At 43.5% G+C, this 19,607-nt stretch overlaps 1 protein-coding gene across 2 annotated transcripts in view; it reads left to right on the forward strand.

The window, feature by feature from the left end:
• KIF26B (kinesin family member 26B) overlaps window positions 1–19,607 on the forward strand; it is a 426,862-nt gene that overhangs the window by 393,617 nt on the left and 13,638 nt on the right. For both annotated transcript variants that reach the window (XR_012158167.2, XM_073338289.2), the window contains exons 11-12: window positions 2,885–3,047; window positions 4,344–7,767. Coding sequence is in view for 1 of the 2 variants with exons in the window: in XM_073338289.2 (XP_073194390.1) it covers window positions 2,885–3,047; window positions 4,344–7,767 (3,587 nt within the window). In the remaining variant the exon portion in view is untranslated. The remainder of the gene's footprint in view (window positions 1–2,884; window positions 3,048–4,343; window positions 7,768–19,607) is intronic.

The following is a 19,607-nucleotide window of genomic DNA, read 5'->3' on the forward strand; positions in this document are numbered from 1 at the left end:
TGAGCTCAACCCTCACAGTTTGGATCTGCTTGCAGAATTCCCTAACATTTGGGGGTGTTTAACAGGTGTAGCACTGGTCATTAACAGAGATTGAACCCAGGACCTTCAGCACCAAGGATCTGATCCAAAGCCCACTAAAGTCAATGGAAAGACTTGGAAAGTACAAACTCCTACCACTAGAGCTAAAGAAACCACTTTTTTTGTAGTGAGTAAACAGCTAGCGGTTATAGTCTCCGCTTTCAGCCATTTGAACCAGTGTATCACATTCAGATCTAGGGTTTTCATTTGGGCCCCTCTCTAGATTTAATTTAGTATTTTTTTCCTCCCCTGACATTTTTAGAAAACTGCCTCTTTTAAGATTTTTACTACTTCTGTGTGCATTGTTGAGATGCATCAGGTCAGACTGCACTGCTCCATTCGTGCTGTAGGCTGTTTCTCTAGCCATCGTGTAAATTAATGATAAGTAACTTGGGCCAATCCCGCACCAAGAAAAGACACTTACTGAATATGGAAATTTACAAACAAACCTTTATGAATAGAATTTATTAAAAAAAGCTCTTAAGCTTTATATATATAATTTAACATCTAGCTAGCTTGATTCCTCACAGATGAGGAGAGTGTTTGGCAGGAATCCGTCTATCCCTTGCATAACTCAGAGGATATCCTTGTATAGGCAGGGTAGAAAAGAATTTCCTTGGAGTCACCTACACTTCTTTCCCTGCTTGTTTATCATCACACGTCAGGGCCATGTTTATTCCAAAAGGAAAGATACAGTAAGTCCTTTTATGGTCTTGATGAAGCCACCTGGATTGGTCTGAAGGCAGGAGTTGAGAGTTGTGGAGGCAAACTGGAATTCATTTAAAAACCTGGGTCAGGAGTCACTGAGCGTCCTAAGGAGATGACCTGTTTGCTCTTAGTGTTGGTACAGCCTCTCGGGGCATAATCGCTGATGAACTTGAGTGTGTTTTAAGGTCTCATGTGAGCCTCTTCTTAATAAAGCTGGCTGTGGAGTCCCAGGAAGGAGACTCGAAACTTTCTTTTTTCAAAAAGTATTGTAAGTGTCTGGCCCTTTTACTTGTGAGGATAGCCAGGAAACATGTCAACTGATGCACACTGAAAGCTAAGTTTGAAAGGCACAGAGCTAGTTCTGCATTGTGTAGGTTTGGTTTGTATCTCAAAGAATCATCTCACCAACCCTCCCCGAAATCCTTAGGTAGCCTTGTGCATGATGGTGTGATGGTGTTACATTTGGGTGGTTACATGCGTAAGGGAAGCAGCAAAGAATTCTTTCTCAGCCCTCCAAAAAATGCTAAGATGGGCTCTGCTTGGTATCAGTTTTTGAGCTCCTTGTGTGTGCCCACTATACTGTGACCATAACAGTTTGTTTTCCCCAACAGTGCCTCTGTAGCATGAATGAGGGACAAACCGCAAGATCCCTACAAGCCATCCCCCCACACCCTGCCAGCTGCTCCAGCCATGCACAAGGAACAGAGGGAAGGGAGACAGGGTCAAGCTACTGCTGCCCTGCATTCTACCCCAGGCACCAGCCATGGGAAACTCGCTGGCCCCAGCTTAGGAAACTGGCTCCCACACACCAGCTGGGGGAGACTCCTAGCAATTGGGAAAGACCTGCCTACTTCAAGACCCAAAGGGGATCCATTTCCCAACTGATCACACAGCCCACTTCCATAGGGGATCTGCTTCCCACAGCCGTAGGCAGCAGGGTGACTTGCCTTCCACCAGCAGAGTCTGAAGGACATCTGTCTGCCAACATGGCTGCTGCTGTGAGGTGCAGATAGGGCAGTCACACAGAGGAACCTCAGTGAGCTCCTAGGGAGGGGCAAGCCTAGTAGGTTGAGTGGTGCTGGGCTGAAGAGTGGGTATATGGAAGGATGAAAGGTTTGAGGAGGAGGAGGAGGAGATGTAATTGTTGTCATTAAGCATGTGGGGACTATTTTATGCAAGGAATGTCACATTAATTGTTGACTGAGGTAGAACGTATTTGAGGCAATGCCTTTTATACTGGTAACCCATCACTTCCCACAATATTAAACCGGTACCACTAAGGGGGTATGTTTGTAACATTGTCTTGTTAAAGTAGTTGTCATGTATGTCATTTCCTGTACTCATTATAATCACAGGCCTGGGGGATAAAATGTCATGATTTCAAAACCTGGCCTATTCAGAGAGAGGGAGTGAATGACAAGAACAGAAGATGGCACAACCTGATTCCAGCCTCTGTCAAGGCAAAGATCTAATATAAATGAACAATGATTCAAACTCTTGCAGCCTAATCTTTCTCTGATTTTCACCCGTTTTACCCTACTGTAATTCCTGGAGTTACTTTTAAATCAGATTGGATGTTCTAAAAGAGATGCTCTAGAAATTATTTTGGGGAAGTTCTGTGGCTTATGTTATACAGGAAGTCAAACTAGGTGATCACAATGATCTTTTCTGGCTTGGAATCTGTTACCCTTGTGGGTGAGAGAAGAACTGGAGCCTCCATCTCTCTGTCATCCTTTGACAGTTTGTTTTTATACTGTATACTACAGTGCTTCCTGAGAACTAGTCTTGAACAAGTATAATGGGCATAGGTCCTTCATTCTCCCCTCTGTCTTAGCTGTGGAAATAGTGCTGGGGGAATCGGACAGCAAAGAAGATAGGGAGGAAGAATCAAAAAAAGAAAAAAAGTTCTAATTTTAGCCCAAGGGTTTTTCAGTTTGCTGAGCTGCGGACGAAAAACAGCACCAACCCGGAGAACAATACTAACTGGTGTTCCATTAAAAAGAGAAAAAAAAATCTTGCTGAGATCTGAAGTCAAATCACAACAGTAAAAAGTGAAACACAGCTCACTAATGTAGCCTTAATTCATTTTATTTTGCAGAGACAGCAAGCTCACAATGTTGCTCCGGGAGTCCCTGGGAAACATGAACTGCCGCACCACTATGATAGCTCACATTTCGGCAGCAGCAGGGAATTATGCTGAAACACTGTCCACCATTCAGGTTGCATCCCGAGTCCTGAGGATGAAGAAAAAGAAAACTAAGGTAAGGAGATGTGTAACTCCTTGTCTCCTTGTAGTGGAAAACAAGGACCCTACAGAGCCCTTAGTGAGATGGAGAGGCCTGAAACATAACCAAGTCAGTACTCATAATTCCTTAGTGTATGGGTTGCATGTATTTTATGCTTGTTGTGTGGTTTAGAGTTTATAGCAGAGAGTAAGGGAGAGAAAGCTTCAACCTAAGATGCAGAGGAGAGTTCAAGCACATTTACTATAATAGCTTTCTAAGCCTAACTCCAAGTCTGTCATTTAGTAGTGCAAATATAGCTGGTAATGTGCTTTTCTCAATTAAAGTTACAAGTGTAAATAAAACAATAATGAATGTTACTTTTTTAGAATTAAAGGAAATTAAGATTAATGAAGAAAAGGTTCCCTATTTTTCCCATAAGACAGCAAGAGCAATGTAATACAAGGCAAAATCTCCACCTCTGCTTAGACGCACACATAGTCCTGTTATTTCAGCATACGTTTGGTAGATTTTTCCAAGCAGTGGACTAATAGGGAGTGAGGTATATTCATTTTCATGCTTCCAGAATCCTAGCTTCTTTTATAACCTGGACTGTTAACTTGTTATAGCAGGTGAGTTTTGTGATCATGATTTAAAATGATTACATGGATTAATGCTAAATCTGAGCTAAGACCAACAAATGGACTCCATCTATACCATGTCACAACAAGCTAGCCACAGAAAGAGATGCACACCACACCCAAGTGTGTATTGTGATCAAAATTTGATTTTCCTTGTATTTTGTGCATTATTTGAACCATGAGGTTGAACTTCTTTTACAGCAAAGTCTTATCGGTTAAGTGCTTTGAAAGCGATCTAGTTCCTTTGATCAAGACTGGATCCACTGAAGGGTCTTAATGCATTCATTCAGTGCAGTCATTGGAAGGCAGCATGATCTAGTGGTTAGAGTTGGGTCTATTTCAATTAGTTTATGATAATAACATGGGCAAGACCCTTAATCTTTGTGTGCATAGGTTTCCAAAATGGCACTAATAAGACATACCCAACTTTGTTAAGTACTTTGAGATAATTAAATGAAGGGTACAATATAACTATAAGTTCTTCTTGTTATTGTTGGATTTAACTCCCTTCCCCCCAAAGTTCATAACAATTCTTTTACCACGTTGGTGTTTTATATGTCATGCATTTATGCAACACTATGCATTGTTCCAGTCATTTTAGGATTCAGCTGCATCGATAGTTGGGATTCCGCTGTATGTGTGCTTTACGGAAGCTGTTTGTGGTTCTGACATTTCATTTGCTCTCCAATCATAGTACACATCAAGTTCTTCTGGTGGTGAAAGCTCTTGTGAAGAAGGAAGAATGCGGAGGCCAACCCAGTTGAGACCCTTCCATTCTAGAAATGTAGTTGACCCAGACTTCCCTATTCTGCACCTATCAAGTGATCCTGATTATTCTTCCAGCAGCGAACAGTCCTGTGACACAGTGATTTATGTTGGCCCCAATGGCACAGCCCTCTCTGATAAGGAACTGACAGATAATGAAGGCCCCCCTGACTTTGTCCCTATAGTTCCTTCTCTGCAGAAGACCAAAACTGAGGGCAAACTGGAGGAAGTGAGTGAGACAGACTCCAGCAAGTCTGAGAGAGACTGCCTGAAGTGCAACACGTTTGCTGAGCTACAAGAGAGGCTGGACTGTATAGATGGCAGTGAGGAGAGCAACAAATTTCCATTTGAAGAGCTGCCTGTTCAGTTTAGCACAGATCAGATGTCTAAGTGTCCTCTACCAAGCCAAGTGGCTGGTCTCAGTCATTTATCAGCATCGGATAAGGAAGATGCCACCGCCGACTGTCAACAACCTGAGAAGGAAGTCAGGGAAAATGTAAGTGCAACAACCAACAAAATTCAGAGAAATCATTCCCCTGTTCCTCCTGGAGCTCTCACTAACATTTCAACTCCTCCTTCTCCTAGGAGTGTAACTGGCAGCTCTAGTAATCAGCTTAGCTCTTCCCAGTTAGCCCATAGCACAAGCCTGCAGAGCAGCAGAGAAAGCCTCAACACCTGTGGCTTTGTAGAAGGCAAACCTAGGCCAATGGGTTCACCACGGCTTGGCATTGCAAGTCTTTCCAAGACATCAGAGTACAAGCCACCAACTTCTCCTTCCCAGAGATGCAAGGTTTACACCCAAAAAGGGGTATTGCCAAGCCCTGCGCCATCACCCCTGAGCAAGGACTCTGGAATGGTGTCTAGCGAATCTTTGCTGCAGCCAGAGATCCGGACCCCTCCAGTGGGAATGAGTCCTCAGATCTTGAAAAAGTCAGTACCCTCCAGCAGTGGGGATTTTGGAGAGACCATTCTTGATGAAGAGCAGGAACAAAATATTTCACCAGAATCAAAGAAGGAGATTCTGAGCACCACCATGGTCACTGTGCAGCAACCCTTAGAGCTGAATGGAGAGGATGAGCTGGTGTTCACCCTGGTTGAAGAACTAACCATTAGTGGAGTCCTTGAGAATGGACGCCCGACTAGCATCATCAGCTTTAACAGTGACTGTTCTGTGCAGGCTCTGGCCTCTGGGTCTAGGCCAGTTAGTATTATCAGTAGCATTAGTGAAGACCTCGAGTGTTACTCCAATGCAGCTCCTGTTTCTGAGGTCAGCATAACACAGTTCATGCCGCTTCCAAAATTAGGACTGGATGACAAAGCCCGGGATGCCAGCAGCAGACGCTCATCCATTAGCTCGTGGCTGAGTGAAATGAGCACAGGGAGTGATGGTGAACAATCATGCCACAGTTTCATAGCCCAGGCGTGCTATGGGCATGGTGAGGCTATGGCAGAGCCCCCTATTTCTGAGTTTGCAGGTGCCATACAGAATACTAGCATGATTTGTGTAAATGACAAGCAAAATCCAGTGACTGACAATTTGCTCATACTATCAGAAATGGGGGAGGAAACTTTCAGTAAAGTCCCACCCCTCAAGGGTTGCAAAATATCAGCCCTGGGGAAAACTACTGTCACAATCTCAAACACAGCAAGCCTAAGCAGTTGTGAAGGCTACATCCCAATGAAGACCAACATTACTGTTTATCCATGTATTGCTGTTAGTCCTTTTAAGGCACAAGAGACTGATGAGGCCACATCTGCAGTAACTTCAGCTGCTAAAGTTGCTCAGTCCCATGAGGAGAAAGAGTCTAGTGTTAGGAAGGATATCAAATTTGAAGACCCTTGGCTAAAGAGGGAAGATGATGTGAAAAAAGACAGCTCTGGGGCCAGTGATGGGCCAAGACTAGAAACTGCAGTTGGTCCAGCCAAGCCTGAGCAGAACAAGAAACAGAACTCAGCTGACAGATTCAGTAGCAGCAGCGGGGAGACCTCTAGCTCCCCAGGTTCCGATCCTCTGAAGAGGATTGTGGATGGGTGTGAGATGGCACTTCCAAGTTCTGCAACCCAGAGCCCTGTTCATTCCCTGGATGCTCTGAAGAATGGCAGTCTCCCTAGGGCCCTCCAGAAGGTCAGCAAGCAGGAAGAAATTGATGCTATCCTCTATCACTGTGCTGCTGAGAACAATGGAATGAGTTCTCCTTCTCCCTCCCAGTCTAGTAAGGCTACCCTAGAAAGAAGAGTCGCTTCTCCCAAGCACTGCGTTCTCACTCGCTCCAAAGGAACTCCTCCGCTGCCTCCTGTGAGAAAATCAAGCCTGGATCAGAAGAACAGGGCCAGCCCTCAGCATAGTGCTTGTAGCAGCAGCACTAGCAGCCCACCCAACCAACCAGTGTCTTTTCCGGCCAGCTTTCCTGATGAGCTGAATGGGAAGCAGAAGGGCTCCAGCATTGACACCAGCAGCAATAGCAGCAGCAAGTTATTTAGTGCCAAACTTGAACAGCTAGCCAGCAGGACCAATTCCCTGGGCAGGTCCACTGTGAGCCACTATGAGTGTTTGTCTTTGGAAAGGGCAGAAAGCCTATCTTCAGTAAGCTCCAAAATCAGCCCTGGAAAAGATACCACCATGCCAAGGGCTGGGAGGAGCCTCAGCCGCAGTGCGGTGTCCTCACCAACAAACTCCGGCACATCCCAGTCTGCAGGTGCCTCGCCAAAGGCCAGCCAATCTAAGATATCTGCAGTTAGCAAACTTCTTTTGGCAAGTCCCAAGGCCCGAAGCTTGTCTGCTTCCACCACCAAAACATTAAGCTTTTCTACCAAGTCTCTGCCTCAGTCTGTGGGGCAGAGTTCAAGTTTGCCTCCCAATGGGAAGAACATGTCCTGGTCAACTCAGTCCCTTAGCAGAAACAGAGGCTCTGGTCTTGCTTCAAAATTGCCCCTCAGAGCTGTCAATGGACGGATTTCTGAACTGCTCCAAGGGAGCACAAGTGCCAGAGGTGTACAAATGCGTGGAAACTCGGACACAGATGAGCGAGGTGGCCTTCATGGAGAGGAGAAACCAGCTGTTCATATGCTGCCTTCACCCTACAGCAAAATCACCCCTCCGCGGAAGCCTCACCGCTGTAGCAGTGGTCATGGAAGTGACAACAGCAGCGTCCTGAGTGGGGAGTTGCCGCCAGCCATGGGGAAAACAGCTCTATTCTACCACAGTGGGGGAAGCAGTGGTTATGAGAGTATGATGAGAGACAGCGAAGCAACAGGGAGCGCTTCTTCAGCGCAAGACTCTATGAGTGAGAACAGCAGCTCTGTCAGCGGGAGGTGCCGAAGTCTCAAAAATCAAAAGAAACGCTCAAACACAGGTATGTTTGCAGATGTGTCCAAATATAACATTGACCACCAGGCTAGCTTGTTCTTGGGCGGCAAGGCTTGCACAGAGGGATGTCTAGGTCAATAGCAGAACACATGTTGTATTTAATGTGGTTGTTTGGAACTAGAAACAGGGTAATTCTAATGACAGGCCCTTGAGCTGTGAACGTCTTAGGTTTATTCACTTACCAAGCCCTGCTCAGTTCCACATTTCCTTTATGAAGGCATTTCCATTGCAACAGTTTTAGTATAAATTATTTGTTTCAAGCTGCTCTTATTGTATCCTTTTCCTGAAAGCAGGGCAACTTTTATAATGGGAACTATTTTCAAATATTTAGTGATTGGGTTTTTTTAGCTTAAACTCAAAAAAAGATGCCCATGCAAGGTTCTTACATGTAATATATATTACAATATAGCCCCAGCAGAATTGAAACAATCATGCAGACAAGAACTCAGCCAGAAAAAGCTCCTTTCCAACACTTCACCTTTCTGGGAAACAAACACTCCACCCTCTCTATAAACCCTATCAAATAGCTGTCAAATAGATAAACTCCAGTCATAAATTGGAGGCTTTTATTATGGTGAATAGCAGGGAGAGGAAGGCTGATGTATGTCATGAGGGCAAGAACTGAGGTTGGTTGTGACTACAAGGTTTCAGAGGTTGGTGGGTGTTGCACCAGTGTCACTGCTAGTCACAAATGCTAGAGCCCAGCAAAGGGGAGAAAGAGACTATAGGACTCGCACAAGGAAAAGGGCACAATAAATTATATATTGCTGGGAGGCTGTCCGGGTGATATGGGATATTTTGCTGGGGACATTTTATTTTTTGGCTTCCATTTTTGAGGTTTGGCTTTCTACTCACCTTAGTAGTGAAAGGTCTGAAGGTACCAGGAACCTCTCACTTTGACAGATGTAAAGGGTCTGTGTGGATGGTACTGGGAGCTAGGTGGCAGACGGGTGACTCTGTGAGGGGTAGATCTTTCCTTAGCTTTTCATTTCATTTCCCCTTTCATCAATATGATCTCAGTGGCTGGGTGAATAGGGATTGCAACTTCCCAGTAGCTGTCCTAGGAGATGTGGGTGAGGAGAGCCTTCTGTTTGGATGATGACTGTGGAAGAGTGTCAGGGCACTACTACCCCCATTTTATTTGGTAGCAGTTTTGTTTCTTGATAGCTAGGGATGGAGGGTGAGAGCTATGTTGTCTTTGGAGTGCACCTTCACAATTAAACGTCGCTTGGGTCCTCAACTGCAGCAGCTCTTCCTCTTAGATGATTGCTATAAGGTGGCTGAAAATGATGCCATTGACTGTGAACATGGAGATCTGAGGGAAGGATCATTTGTGGGGCTCAGGATGGCTAGTTGCTCTGCTACCAGGTATAGAAGACAAAATGGGAGGAAGGCTTTTTTTGCTGATAGAGGCAGGTGTGCAGCCCTTGTTATCAATTCTATAGATTTTATCTGGAACCTCTTCTGAGGAGCATAAAGCATTGTTTGACAGGGTCCAAATGCTTAGGTCATATGCAAGGTTAGTGGCTAATAAAATCCACAGCAGGGCTTGTAGGGAACATTCCTGAGCAAGGCCACCAACTTCTGCAGAAGTTGTGTGGTCTTCCTACGTCTGCAGACAGAGCGCGCGCAGAGCTGCTCAGAGCTATCCAGTGCTGAAGCAGAGTGAAAACTAACCTGATTCTTATCTTTTTTTCACCAGACGTGGAGTTTGTTGGGGCTTTTTGGCTGCTATCCAAATTACTGATCTTGAACTTGAATTTCTTGTGTGGGTTAGGTCCTTTCTGCCCAGACACCATTGTCACAGGTTTGCTCAGATGAGTCACTATCACTAGCGGCCCCAAGATTTGAATATCTGGGGCACATCGTTTTCAGTGCAGGGCCATCATCTCTGGAAGCTGCCTACCCTGTTAATCCAACAGAGCCTGAGCATGTTGACACCTTCAGGGCACTTTGTAAAGCTCATTTGCTTACTCAGGCTTTTGATTGGTGGCTGTGTGGAGAGAGTATGTGTGCTATTTTTAACAGCTTAATTTTGAGGTTGACTCTTTATATAGTTGGTTCACCAATTCTCATATTATTTTGAATGAGCTGGACATGGGTCCAGTAATTTTTACACATTTTAGAAATAAAATTAAAAAGTTAATTCAATGTCTACACATTTCTCATCATGGAACATTTACTTGACAACTAACAAAGCTGTAGCTCTCTTACAACCCATGTCCTCTTTGCATTGGGCCCTGCAGCAGTGAAGCCATAATTCTGTGTTTGGTGGTAGCACAATCTTCCACATGTCGACAGATTTATGATGTCATAAAAACAGGATTATGACTTCAGTGCAGTATCAAGATGAAGGGAAAAACTGGGATGTAAAGGCGAACAACGTTATGATGAACGTACATATATTTTTATAATAGGACAAGAACCAGACTGGTTTGTCACATTTCTTTTTACATAAATATCCTCTTCCTGTAGGTTTGTACTAGTCTGAAACATCTCTGTTAAGGAATATTTTTATGAAAAAAAAACATACAAAGCTGTGCAGCTCTTGAAGCATGGATATTATTTTAACGCATGGTGTCACGAGCATTGGACCCTGTTTGATTTGCTGTCAAAGATCCACTGTGTTATAATGGATACGGCAGTGTAGATATGCTCATTTCAGGTCAGATGACCTTGTCCACTTTATTTATGATTATTATTAACAGAAAGGCTAGTTGTCAGACATAATCAACGTGAATCTACAGAAAGCCCCTTTAAGAGAAGTTGTAAAGAGCCTTTAAGGGAATCACCAGTAGTCTTGTCAGATTTCACAATTACTTTTGAAGTTCTGACACGCTGAAGAGACAGAATTTTTTTCTGTGATTAAGATCTTGGTTTTTTTAATGTTCTTAAGTGCATTTTTACTTGTGGGTACTTATGAATTGGTTGTTATAGCCTAGGTATCAGAAATACAATGGCAGCTTTTGAAAGATAAAGCCAATTCATAATCTATAGGTTTAGCCTTGGTTTAAATTTCAGAATCTAAGTAAGTGTGTGTTTCATAGGCAGCCTAACGTGGTATATGCAGTATAAACACACACACACACAAACCATCTTCCATTATATTCTCCCACCCACTCTTCAAACTGAAATATTACAAGATTACATCATCAAGCAATGAGCCTTCTTCCCTGAAGTTAATAGATCAGTTTAATAAGTTGCCCAATTTTCCCAGCATTTAACACTGATACTATAATATTAGTGGGTCAGTATATTATTGCTCTGAAATGATTGCTTATGGTAGAGGGGATTTTAATTATTAATTACAGTTAGCACTAATCTGGGGCTGTACATTTTCAAAGCACTGTACAAATGTTATTTAATCCTCCTGTGATGTAAGTATTATTATAATCCCCATTTTGCAGATGGGGAAAATAAGGCTGAGAGGTTAACTAACTGGCCCAAAGCCACAGAGTCACCTCCACCCTAATGCTGACTAGATAGACCCACGATTAGACCTCAAGCAGGTTGGCTCCAGGCCTTGAGCTCAGCTGGCTGGACCACACGTCTCTAATCAATGCCACTGCCCTTTTAGAACAACAGAGCGGAAGGTTTGATTTGTAATTGTCTATTTGTGACAGACTGTCCTGCCTCTGCACCTCCTGGCATCTGTGCAGCTGCTTATTCTCTGGTTCCTTCCCTCCCCCATTAACCACTCCCCACTAAGAGTGAATAGGTGCCTCAGTCACTTACTTCCAACTGGGAGGATGGGATTATGCAGCAGTGAAGGCGGGTGACACCTGAAAGTAGGGAGGCAAAACTGACACACACATGCTGAAAGGCAGTTTAGGCATATGAAAAACTATATTATCTGACACCAGACTTTGCTTATTAGGGAACCCTCCCCATGGACAGCGCCTAGCATGATGGGGTCCCAGTCCAAAACTAGGCTCCTGGGCACTCCGGTAATACAAATAAATAATAATAATAATAATACACTGGTCAGCAGCTCTTGATCCCCACACACAGAATAGGCCACAAAATAGCTACTTCCAGCCCAGAGAACCAAAGTGCTACGGTTGCTTCTGAACACATGTCCATGGTGCAGTGCTCCTTCTTTTTAGCAGTGTAGCCATGTGTTAGAAATAAATGCAAACTATAAGGTAACAGTGACCTTTTTTTTTTTTTAAATGGGGGTGGAATTTGAAAAGCACGCAGCAATGGCCTTAACTCTGCTCCCTTGAAGTCACTGGTAAAGGCTAAGTGCTTTTGTGTCTCCTTTATGTTACCAGGAAAAATACTCCAAGCAAATTCCCTTTTGCAAAGTCATGACAGTATTTCAGGAATGCCGGCTTTAAGGGGTAGGCAGGGTGGGGCAGCGGACTAGGCACCAGATTGGGAGTTGTAAAACCTATATTCTATTTTCTGTTCTGCCAATGACTCTCTGTGTCACTCTGAGCAACTCATTTAATGTCTCTATTCTTCAGTTTCCCATCATAAAACAGGATGATTTTTGTCCAACTTTGTACAAACCATTGGGATTCTAGAATGAAAAAATATTACATACATGTTAATCACTATTATTCTAAAGAGTTTAGCATCTGAAAACCAGTGGACCAAATTCAGTCTGTGTGTAAGCAGGCACAGCTTTCACTGAAGTCACTCTCAAAGCTGAATTTGGCCCACTGGGTGTAAAGAGCCAGCTTTTTAGGCATATGAAAAACGTTACTTCTAACTCCAGGTGCATGGCTCCTGGCAGCAATGAGGTAAGGCTAGAACAGAATCCAGGCCTGTAATTAGATTTACACTGTATAGCAAAGCTTCACTTGGACTCCCATACAATATACATGAATGCCTTTGTTTTTTTCCCCCTGAGTATATTATTTATTGGTTCCTGGTACCTGCCTCCTATGATGTTTCCAGACTGGCAGAGTCTGTAACGAGCACTCTCATGGGGCCAATAGCACAGAGGAGCGTTTGATACAATTTGTAACAGGATGAGGGTTTTCTATGGAAACCACAGAGCTCTTCCTTCGGCATCCTCCTTCCCCTTTCTGGATTGGTTTGGGTGCATAAAAGAGTCTCATGTCCGCGTTTTATATGGCTAGATCAAAGGCCTCTGGCATGTCTGTGACTAATTACAGCTTGCAGTGGTAGTTCAGGGCTGGATGGTTTTCTCTCCTGAAGAGTATGTGTGTGTTTAGATTTCTGGTTCTCTCTAGTCCAATTTTTTTTTAAATAGAAGATAACTGAAAAGCAAATTGAATCTGAGTTTGCAAAAGCATGTGTATCAGAGCTGGTTTCAGCAGGGTGACATATTTGGATCTTTAGGATCTTGGCTTCAGGGTCAAAGGGGGACTTAGAGCAGTGAGTCAGAGACAAGCAGTGACCGCTGCTGGCTGCCTGCCTGCCTGCCTCATGGCAGGGGTGGGCTGTCTCATTGGGGGAAAGATCAGGATTCAGACTTGAGAGGAAGACGAGTCCATCTGGAGAGGAGGGAGATTCTCTCCAGGTGGCTTGGTAGGGAAGAAGCTGCTGTATATAGGGCCTTCAAGTTTGGTCCGTCTGGGCCTATTTTGCCTTACTCATCATTGTATGTCAGTGGTCATTAAAAAACAAGAAGCTAAAGAATCCCTATTAAAAGTACAAGCCAGTCTTCTGAATGAGGCTTATCTAGAATGGGGGTGGACCTAAGCTGCAAAATTCAGACTTTCCTAATGTTTAAAGGGGTTTGGGTCTATTATAATACTAGGCCTCAGTAACAACATTTGGATTCACAGCTGAACTGTCCCAGTATTTAAAGGAGTTTGGATGCAGGGATCTGCTTTAGGTCTCTGTCTCCTACAGAGTTTGACAAATCCAGGATATAATTTTTTTAAATTTTGTTTTTTATCCGGAAACTTTCTGGACTGTAGATAATTAAAGCTTCTTGCTGAAACATTTTAAGGGTTGGGCAGTAAAAGTTTCACGGCTGCTGGCAGCTCTTCTGGTGCTAAGTTTCACCCCCAAGAGTAGAGGAAAGTACTACGTGATTCTAAACATCGTCATTAAAATGACAGACTGTTTAGACGTGACAATAATTATATATAATTGTAGTCTCTTTACATCACGTCCTACCATTATAACTCTAGGTTTCTCTGGAGTCAGAGATGTTTTTAAGAATGGGGGTTCAGAGGTTCTGTAAACTCCAGATCCGAACACTCCTCAACTCTTAAGAACTTTCAGATCTATTTCTGTTAATGAAAATACTAGAAAATACCAGGCACGGATTGAATCTGTGGGCAGCAAATAACTTGAATCCAGCTCAAACCTGCTACTGATATCAGGCAGCACTGAAACAGGATCTTAGCAATAATGATGAAACACAGAGACAGAGCTTTTCTTGTTGCATCCAAGTGAAAAGGAATTCAGTTCACATTTAGCCTGCATAAGCTCAGAACTGCAAAATATCCCTGGCACCATAAAGCCAAAGGGCATTTCCAACCCTTGCATCTTAATTTGTCCACATCCACAACTGAGGACGATAAGGACAAAGACGATAATTCACATGCTGCGTTATCCCCCGCCATGACTGGTGCCATTAAGAATTATAAAGGGAGATGAATCTTTGTGAGTTGGTGACCCCCCCCACATTCGAACGTGTGACTGTATTGCAGAGAGGGGTGAGTGGGGCCCAGCCACAATTATTTTCTGTTGTTGTTGTTGTTCATTAAAACAACAGCATTGATTTTCCCAGGTCAAAGCCAGGTCATTTCATGCCACAGATCTGTGTGGAAAGGGATCACAGTAATCATTTTTTACACGCTTGACTACCATGTGCCGGTGCTGAGCTTTCGGCTGCACGAACATAGGAATGATTTAATAGAGGAAATGGCAGCAGGCTATTGTGAACTCTGCAGGCTCCATGTAACATGCATGATTGAGTCAGACACCATTAGGAGGGTGTAAATAAAACCTGGTCGCTGCGTTGGCACAGAATTAGCTTAGTGGAATGCCTCTGCCACTGTCCTGTCTGGAGCTGATGCGGTTATAGCATTGTCCCCTGTCCTTGGCTTGACTGGCAAGGTGACTGGTGAATCTATTACTTCAGTGCTATAATGCTTAGGACAATAAACGGCTCTGTGTCATCTCCATATAAATAGTGTCATGAAACTGACAAATACATTCGGCATCAAAGGCCAGCCATAAGATAAAGATTTAGGAAAATCTCTATATTATGGCACTTTTTTGCTAGCAATGTGTGGGTGCTGAGCACTGTACCGGTAAGATCTACATCTTCCCTGGGACTTCTCCCAAACTACATGTCAATCAGCCAGGCTAAATGAAGTGCTGTATCCTGATTTGGTTTCAGCAGTGCTCATTCACTGGCTCTGAACACTATGCCCCAGGCATGCTTCCAAAGGAAGCAGTAGTTTGGGGTGTGTGGTCAGGAAAGGTTGAGTAGTGGGAAATTGACAAAAACAGGTCAAAGGAAAAGGGAGGAGGCAATTCGGTCATGGGCAACTGACTGCAAGGGCACACCCCACAGGAAGTAGGAGTGAGAGGAGAAATCAGTCTTGCTTTCTCAAATAATAAAAGCAGAAGCCCAGTTGCTAGAAAGTGGGGAACAGCAGGGGGAACTCTGCATACTGTCTTCACAAACAAACAAAAGGCCTGAAGCGACACAAAAAAAAGTGCTATTTCTAATGGGAGGAAAGTGTTCTCTGAAAACAGTGCAGTAGAACAAATTGTGTGTTTTGGGGTTTACAGTTCTACAGTACTTAGTGTGGTGATGTTTAATCTCTTTTGGGTCAGTTGTATGGTTTGTTGGCCAGGAGAATGCTAAACCGTTAGATCTGTACACAAAGGCAGTTGTACTTCTAACAGCAGCTCGTGTAGTAATGAATGGCTCCTGCTCTGTATCTTATCTTCTTCCCCCTTTGAACTTGCAATGTAAAGTTGTGGAGTCATGGGGCATTTAGTTATGATTTTTTCTATTTATTGGACCTTGAAATTTTAGGGGGCAGCTACTGTTTTGTGCAGAGTTCAGATGCAGGCTGCTGCAGAGGAGACACACATTCAGCTCCTTATGGAGACTTTATTTTTGTTCTTTTTTGTTTTACGTTTATCTATTTTATTTTTAAAAATTCAGATTGGAATTTGCCCATAGAAAGCAATCTAACTGGGAATACACTGAGACATCCAACACCTAAGCAAATCCCATTATCTTTTAGGATTTCAGGTACGTGTTTAGCAAAGAACATTTGACTAGTTCCATTGACTTCAGTTCGACTCTTCATATTCTTCAAATTATGATCAAATACCTAGTGATTGAGAGTCCTTTGTCTGTAGTATCTTAAAGATGAAATCTTCTCAACACTTGTCTTCACTACAGAGTTAATTTGACTTATAACTTGAGCGTTGCGCCCAATTCAAGTCCCAGCCAAATGCCTTAACTCCAGTGTGGTGGGGCTTTTAAATTGGCTGGTCCTTTAGGGGGAATAGGCAACTCATCAGCTGCCAACCCAGTCACTCTGTGCAGCTCAAACTGTTATTTCACAGTGTGGCTGCTCTCACTCAACTTAGACTAACTCAAAAGGAGTTAATGTGGGTGTAGCTCATTTAAATTAACTCTACAGTGAAGACATAGCTTTAGGCCTTGTTGTCACGCTACAAAAAGTATATTTTTTACATTGCAGTAACTAACACACACGTGCTATCCTGAGGTAAACTAGCTGAGGTCGGCACTATCCCACACCTGCAGTTGACTTTGTTTAGTTTGTCTTGTGGTAAAAATAAAGGGCCTGGTCTTCACTGCGTTTTTTTACTATGGGATAGTTCACACATGTTCGTACCCTGAAGTAAAAAAGGTACTTGTTTTAGCTGTGAAGACAAGGCCCTAGGGCTTGTCTTCATGTACACCACTACAGCAGTGCAGCTACACCAATGCAGTGCTGTAGTGAAGACACTCCTATACCGGCGGGAGAGCGTCTCCTCTTGGCGTAGTTAATCCACCTCCCTGAGAGGCGGTAGCTGTGTTGACAGGAAAAGCCCTCCCGTCAACATAGTTCTGTGTACGCGGGAAGTTAAGTCAGCATAACTGTGTTGCTCAAGGATGTGGATTTTTCATGCCCCTGAGTGATGTAGTTATGCTAATCTAGGACTGTAGTGTAGACCTGGCCTTAGAGTCAGATGCAGGAGAGGCTATTTAGTAAACAGCCTGCTGTACTATAACTGAGACCACTATTACTGATTTGGCAGTGGAATCAGTGGACTGGATTTCTTTTGCTCTAGGATGAGGTATTGATATCCATTTAGTTTTTCAAATGGAAAACGAATGACTCGCTTTTATATTGTTGGAGGGTCAGCTGGCCTGAACAGATTACTGGTGCACCGTGTGTGTTTGCATATATCCACTACCAGGGGGAGGGGGAGAGGCATGGATGGATGTGTGCTAATACTGCCAAGCTTCCAGGTTGAACAGTTGCCTTTTTTAAGCAACGTGCTGGCGAGCAGAGGAGTGGTGCATTGTAGTCTGCTATAAAGCTCTTTATTAATTACATAGTAAAGATTTATGAGCTCCCAGCCCCATAGAGCCCATTAATAAACATGTGTCTTCAAAGGGGTATTTTTAAAGAAAAAATATATATGTGTTTGAACAATTGAATCCTTGTCTTTGTGTGTTATCATGGATGAGCAAGCTGTCACCTGCCCTGTGGTATTCATCCTAAAATGTTGCTTTGGATGTACCTCCTTACCCAGCCCATTTAATGTGAAATCAGAGAAACCCCAGAGACTAAATGGAAGGACTAGAAGCGGTAGGAATTCCTGTCAAGATACACCATACCTTAGGTACCCAGGCTAATAAGCAGCCCATTAATCAATGCATATTTTAAATAGATTAGGTTCCATTCAGCATCACTGCAAACATGCAGGAGTTGTTTCATTTTATTTCTCCCCAACACATGCCCAAAAGCAAAGATATATCACCCAGAGTCAGTAAAAATGAAGAGCGTTGACCCTCCCCTTATGCTCCCCCCCCACACACATACATACCTTGAACCTGTAGTCAGATCTACACAGATGGTCCCCTGTGTCTGTGCCGAGCCGCATTTACTTCAGTAGGACTCCATGCAGACATAAGGGTCCACCCACCCGGATCAGGTCTCTCTGGCCTGTGTTTATTTAATGTCTTGACGGAACAAAGACCAGACAGCCACATTATTGTGGTAACCCACTGGCAGCCCAGACAGGAATCCTGACTAGGAAAACACAATGAGCTCATATTCGCTTCTGCCACTCTTGTCCACTCTGCCTGTCCACCTAGTGATGGTCACCGGGACACATGGCCTAATGTAAGAGCCCATGTAAACCACCTTTTGGATCATATGATTCCTCTTTCGCACTGGGTCAAATGGGGATGCGTGAGTACTAAAAAGCAAAACCACCCTTCTACTACACACACCTGTAACATCTTCCCCCTATTTCCAAATAAGGTCCTGATTCTGTCCTCACAGCAATGTGAATCCTGGGTAACTCCACTGAATTCAGTGCAGTTAAACCACTATAAGTGCCATTGGAATCAGGCCCTGAATCTCCCATAGGGAGGCATGTCCCATCTCCTATGAGATGAACCCAAATCTGCACCAATTACATAAAAAATTGGTGTTAACAAACACATGCACACTGGAGAAAATACAAACTAAATGCTTTATACAAAGGTGATATTAAATGAGTCACAAGCAGGAGTTCCCACCAGGATGAGTTTTGGTTGTGTTCAACTGAACCCTTGTAGCACTAAAAATAACACATAAGCACCGTTAATACATTTCCCCCTCTGACATGAAAATGGATGTATGCATTAACACACGGGCTTGATGCAAAACTCATTGGGTGAGGTTCTTTGGTTTGTGCTATACAGGAGGTCAGACTAGATGATCATAATAGTCCCTTCCAGCCTTAAAGTCTATGACTCCATGAATATATAAAATTGCAAATGTACTAAGTTGCAAAATACAGCTTTGTTCTCAGATTAAAAAATTCCAGTGCTTGATCCTGCAGTAGGATGAGAGCCTTTTGGGAAGTATCCAACACAGTCTGCTCATAATGGAAGCACGCCGTGCAAGATCAGTCTCCAAATTTGCTACACTTTAGTTTTAAAAACAATTTCATCACTGTGGACTGGTTTGAGTCAGGAGAAAAATTGGTATCACTTGTCACCAAGTGAGGGTGATATTCCTTTAAGCTGAAAGGTTAGTGTTTTGTTATTTTATAACTGATTTCTTTAACCTGAATATGCCAGGCTCTTGACATAGTAGGTGACATGGTACATTTCTAAATGCATAAGTAAAGCCCTCAGTGTTTTAACAAAATTGGTTATCCCTTTTATACTCTTATGCAAGAATTCTACCACTCTCTGGCCTGGTGCTGTTTAATCTCACGGCTGGTTAACAGCTGGTCTCTCCCTTTGGTTGTCTCTGTGTGGGGCCACTGGACCAAAGTCACTCTTAGCTTTGCAATTTAGTTATGTCACTTGAAACAGTGCCTTTGCTGCGTTTGTCTCTTGTCAGGCCACTGCCACATATATCTGTGCCATCTGGTCAGTTCTTGCTGGGTCTGTGTTGTCATCCGTCACATGTCGATTTTACTCTTGATGATGCAGCTTCATCTAGGGCCTGATCCAAAGCCTGTTGAAGTTAATGGAAAGATGCCCACTGAAGTCAGGCCTAGGATCACTGTCGCTCCCTGATGTCTTTTAGGCTTCACTGGTTCCTGCATGGTGGATTGTCCAGCATTTGCTGGGCCCAGAGTTTAGGAGTCACAGCATTGTTATTTTGAAATCTCAAACCATTTGGCAAAAAGTTA

This window comes from Lepidochelys kempii, chromosome 3 (genome assembly GCF_965140285.1).
Source record: "Lepidochelys kempii isolate rLepKem1 chromosome 3, rLepKem1.hap1, whole genome shotgun sequence".
NCBI classification, from domain to species: Eukaryota; Metazoa; Chordata; order Testudines; family Cheloniidae; genus Lepidochelys; species Lepidochelys kempii.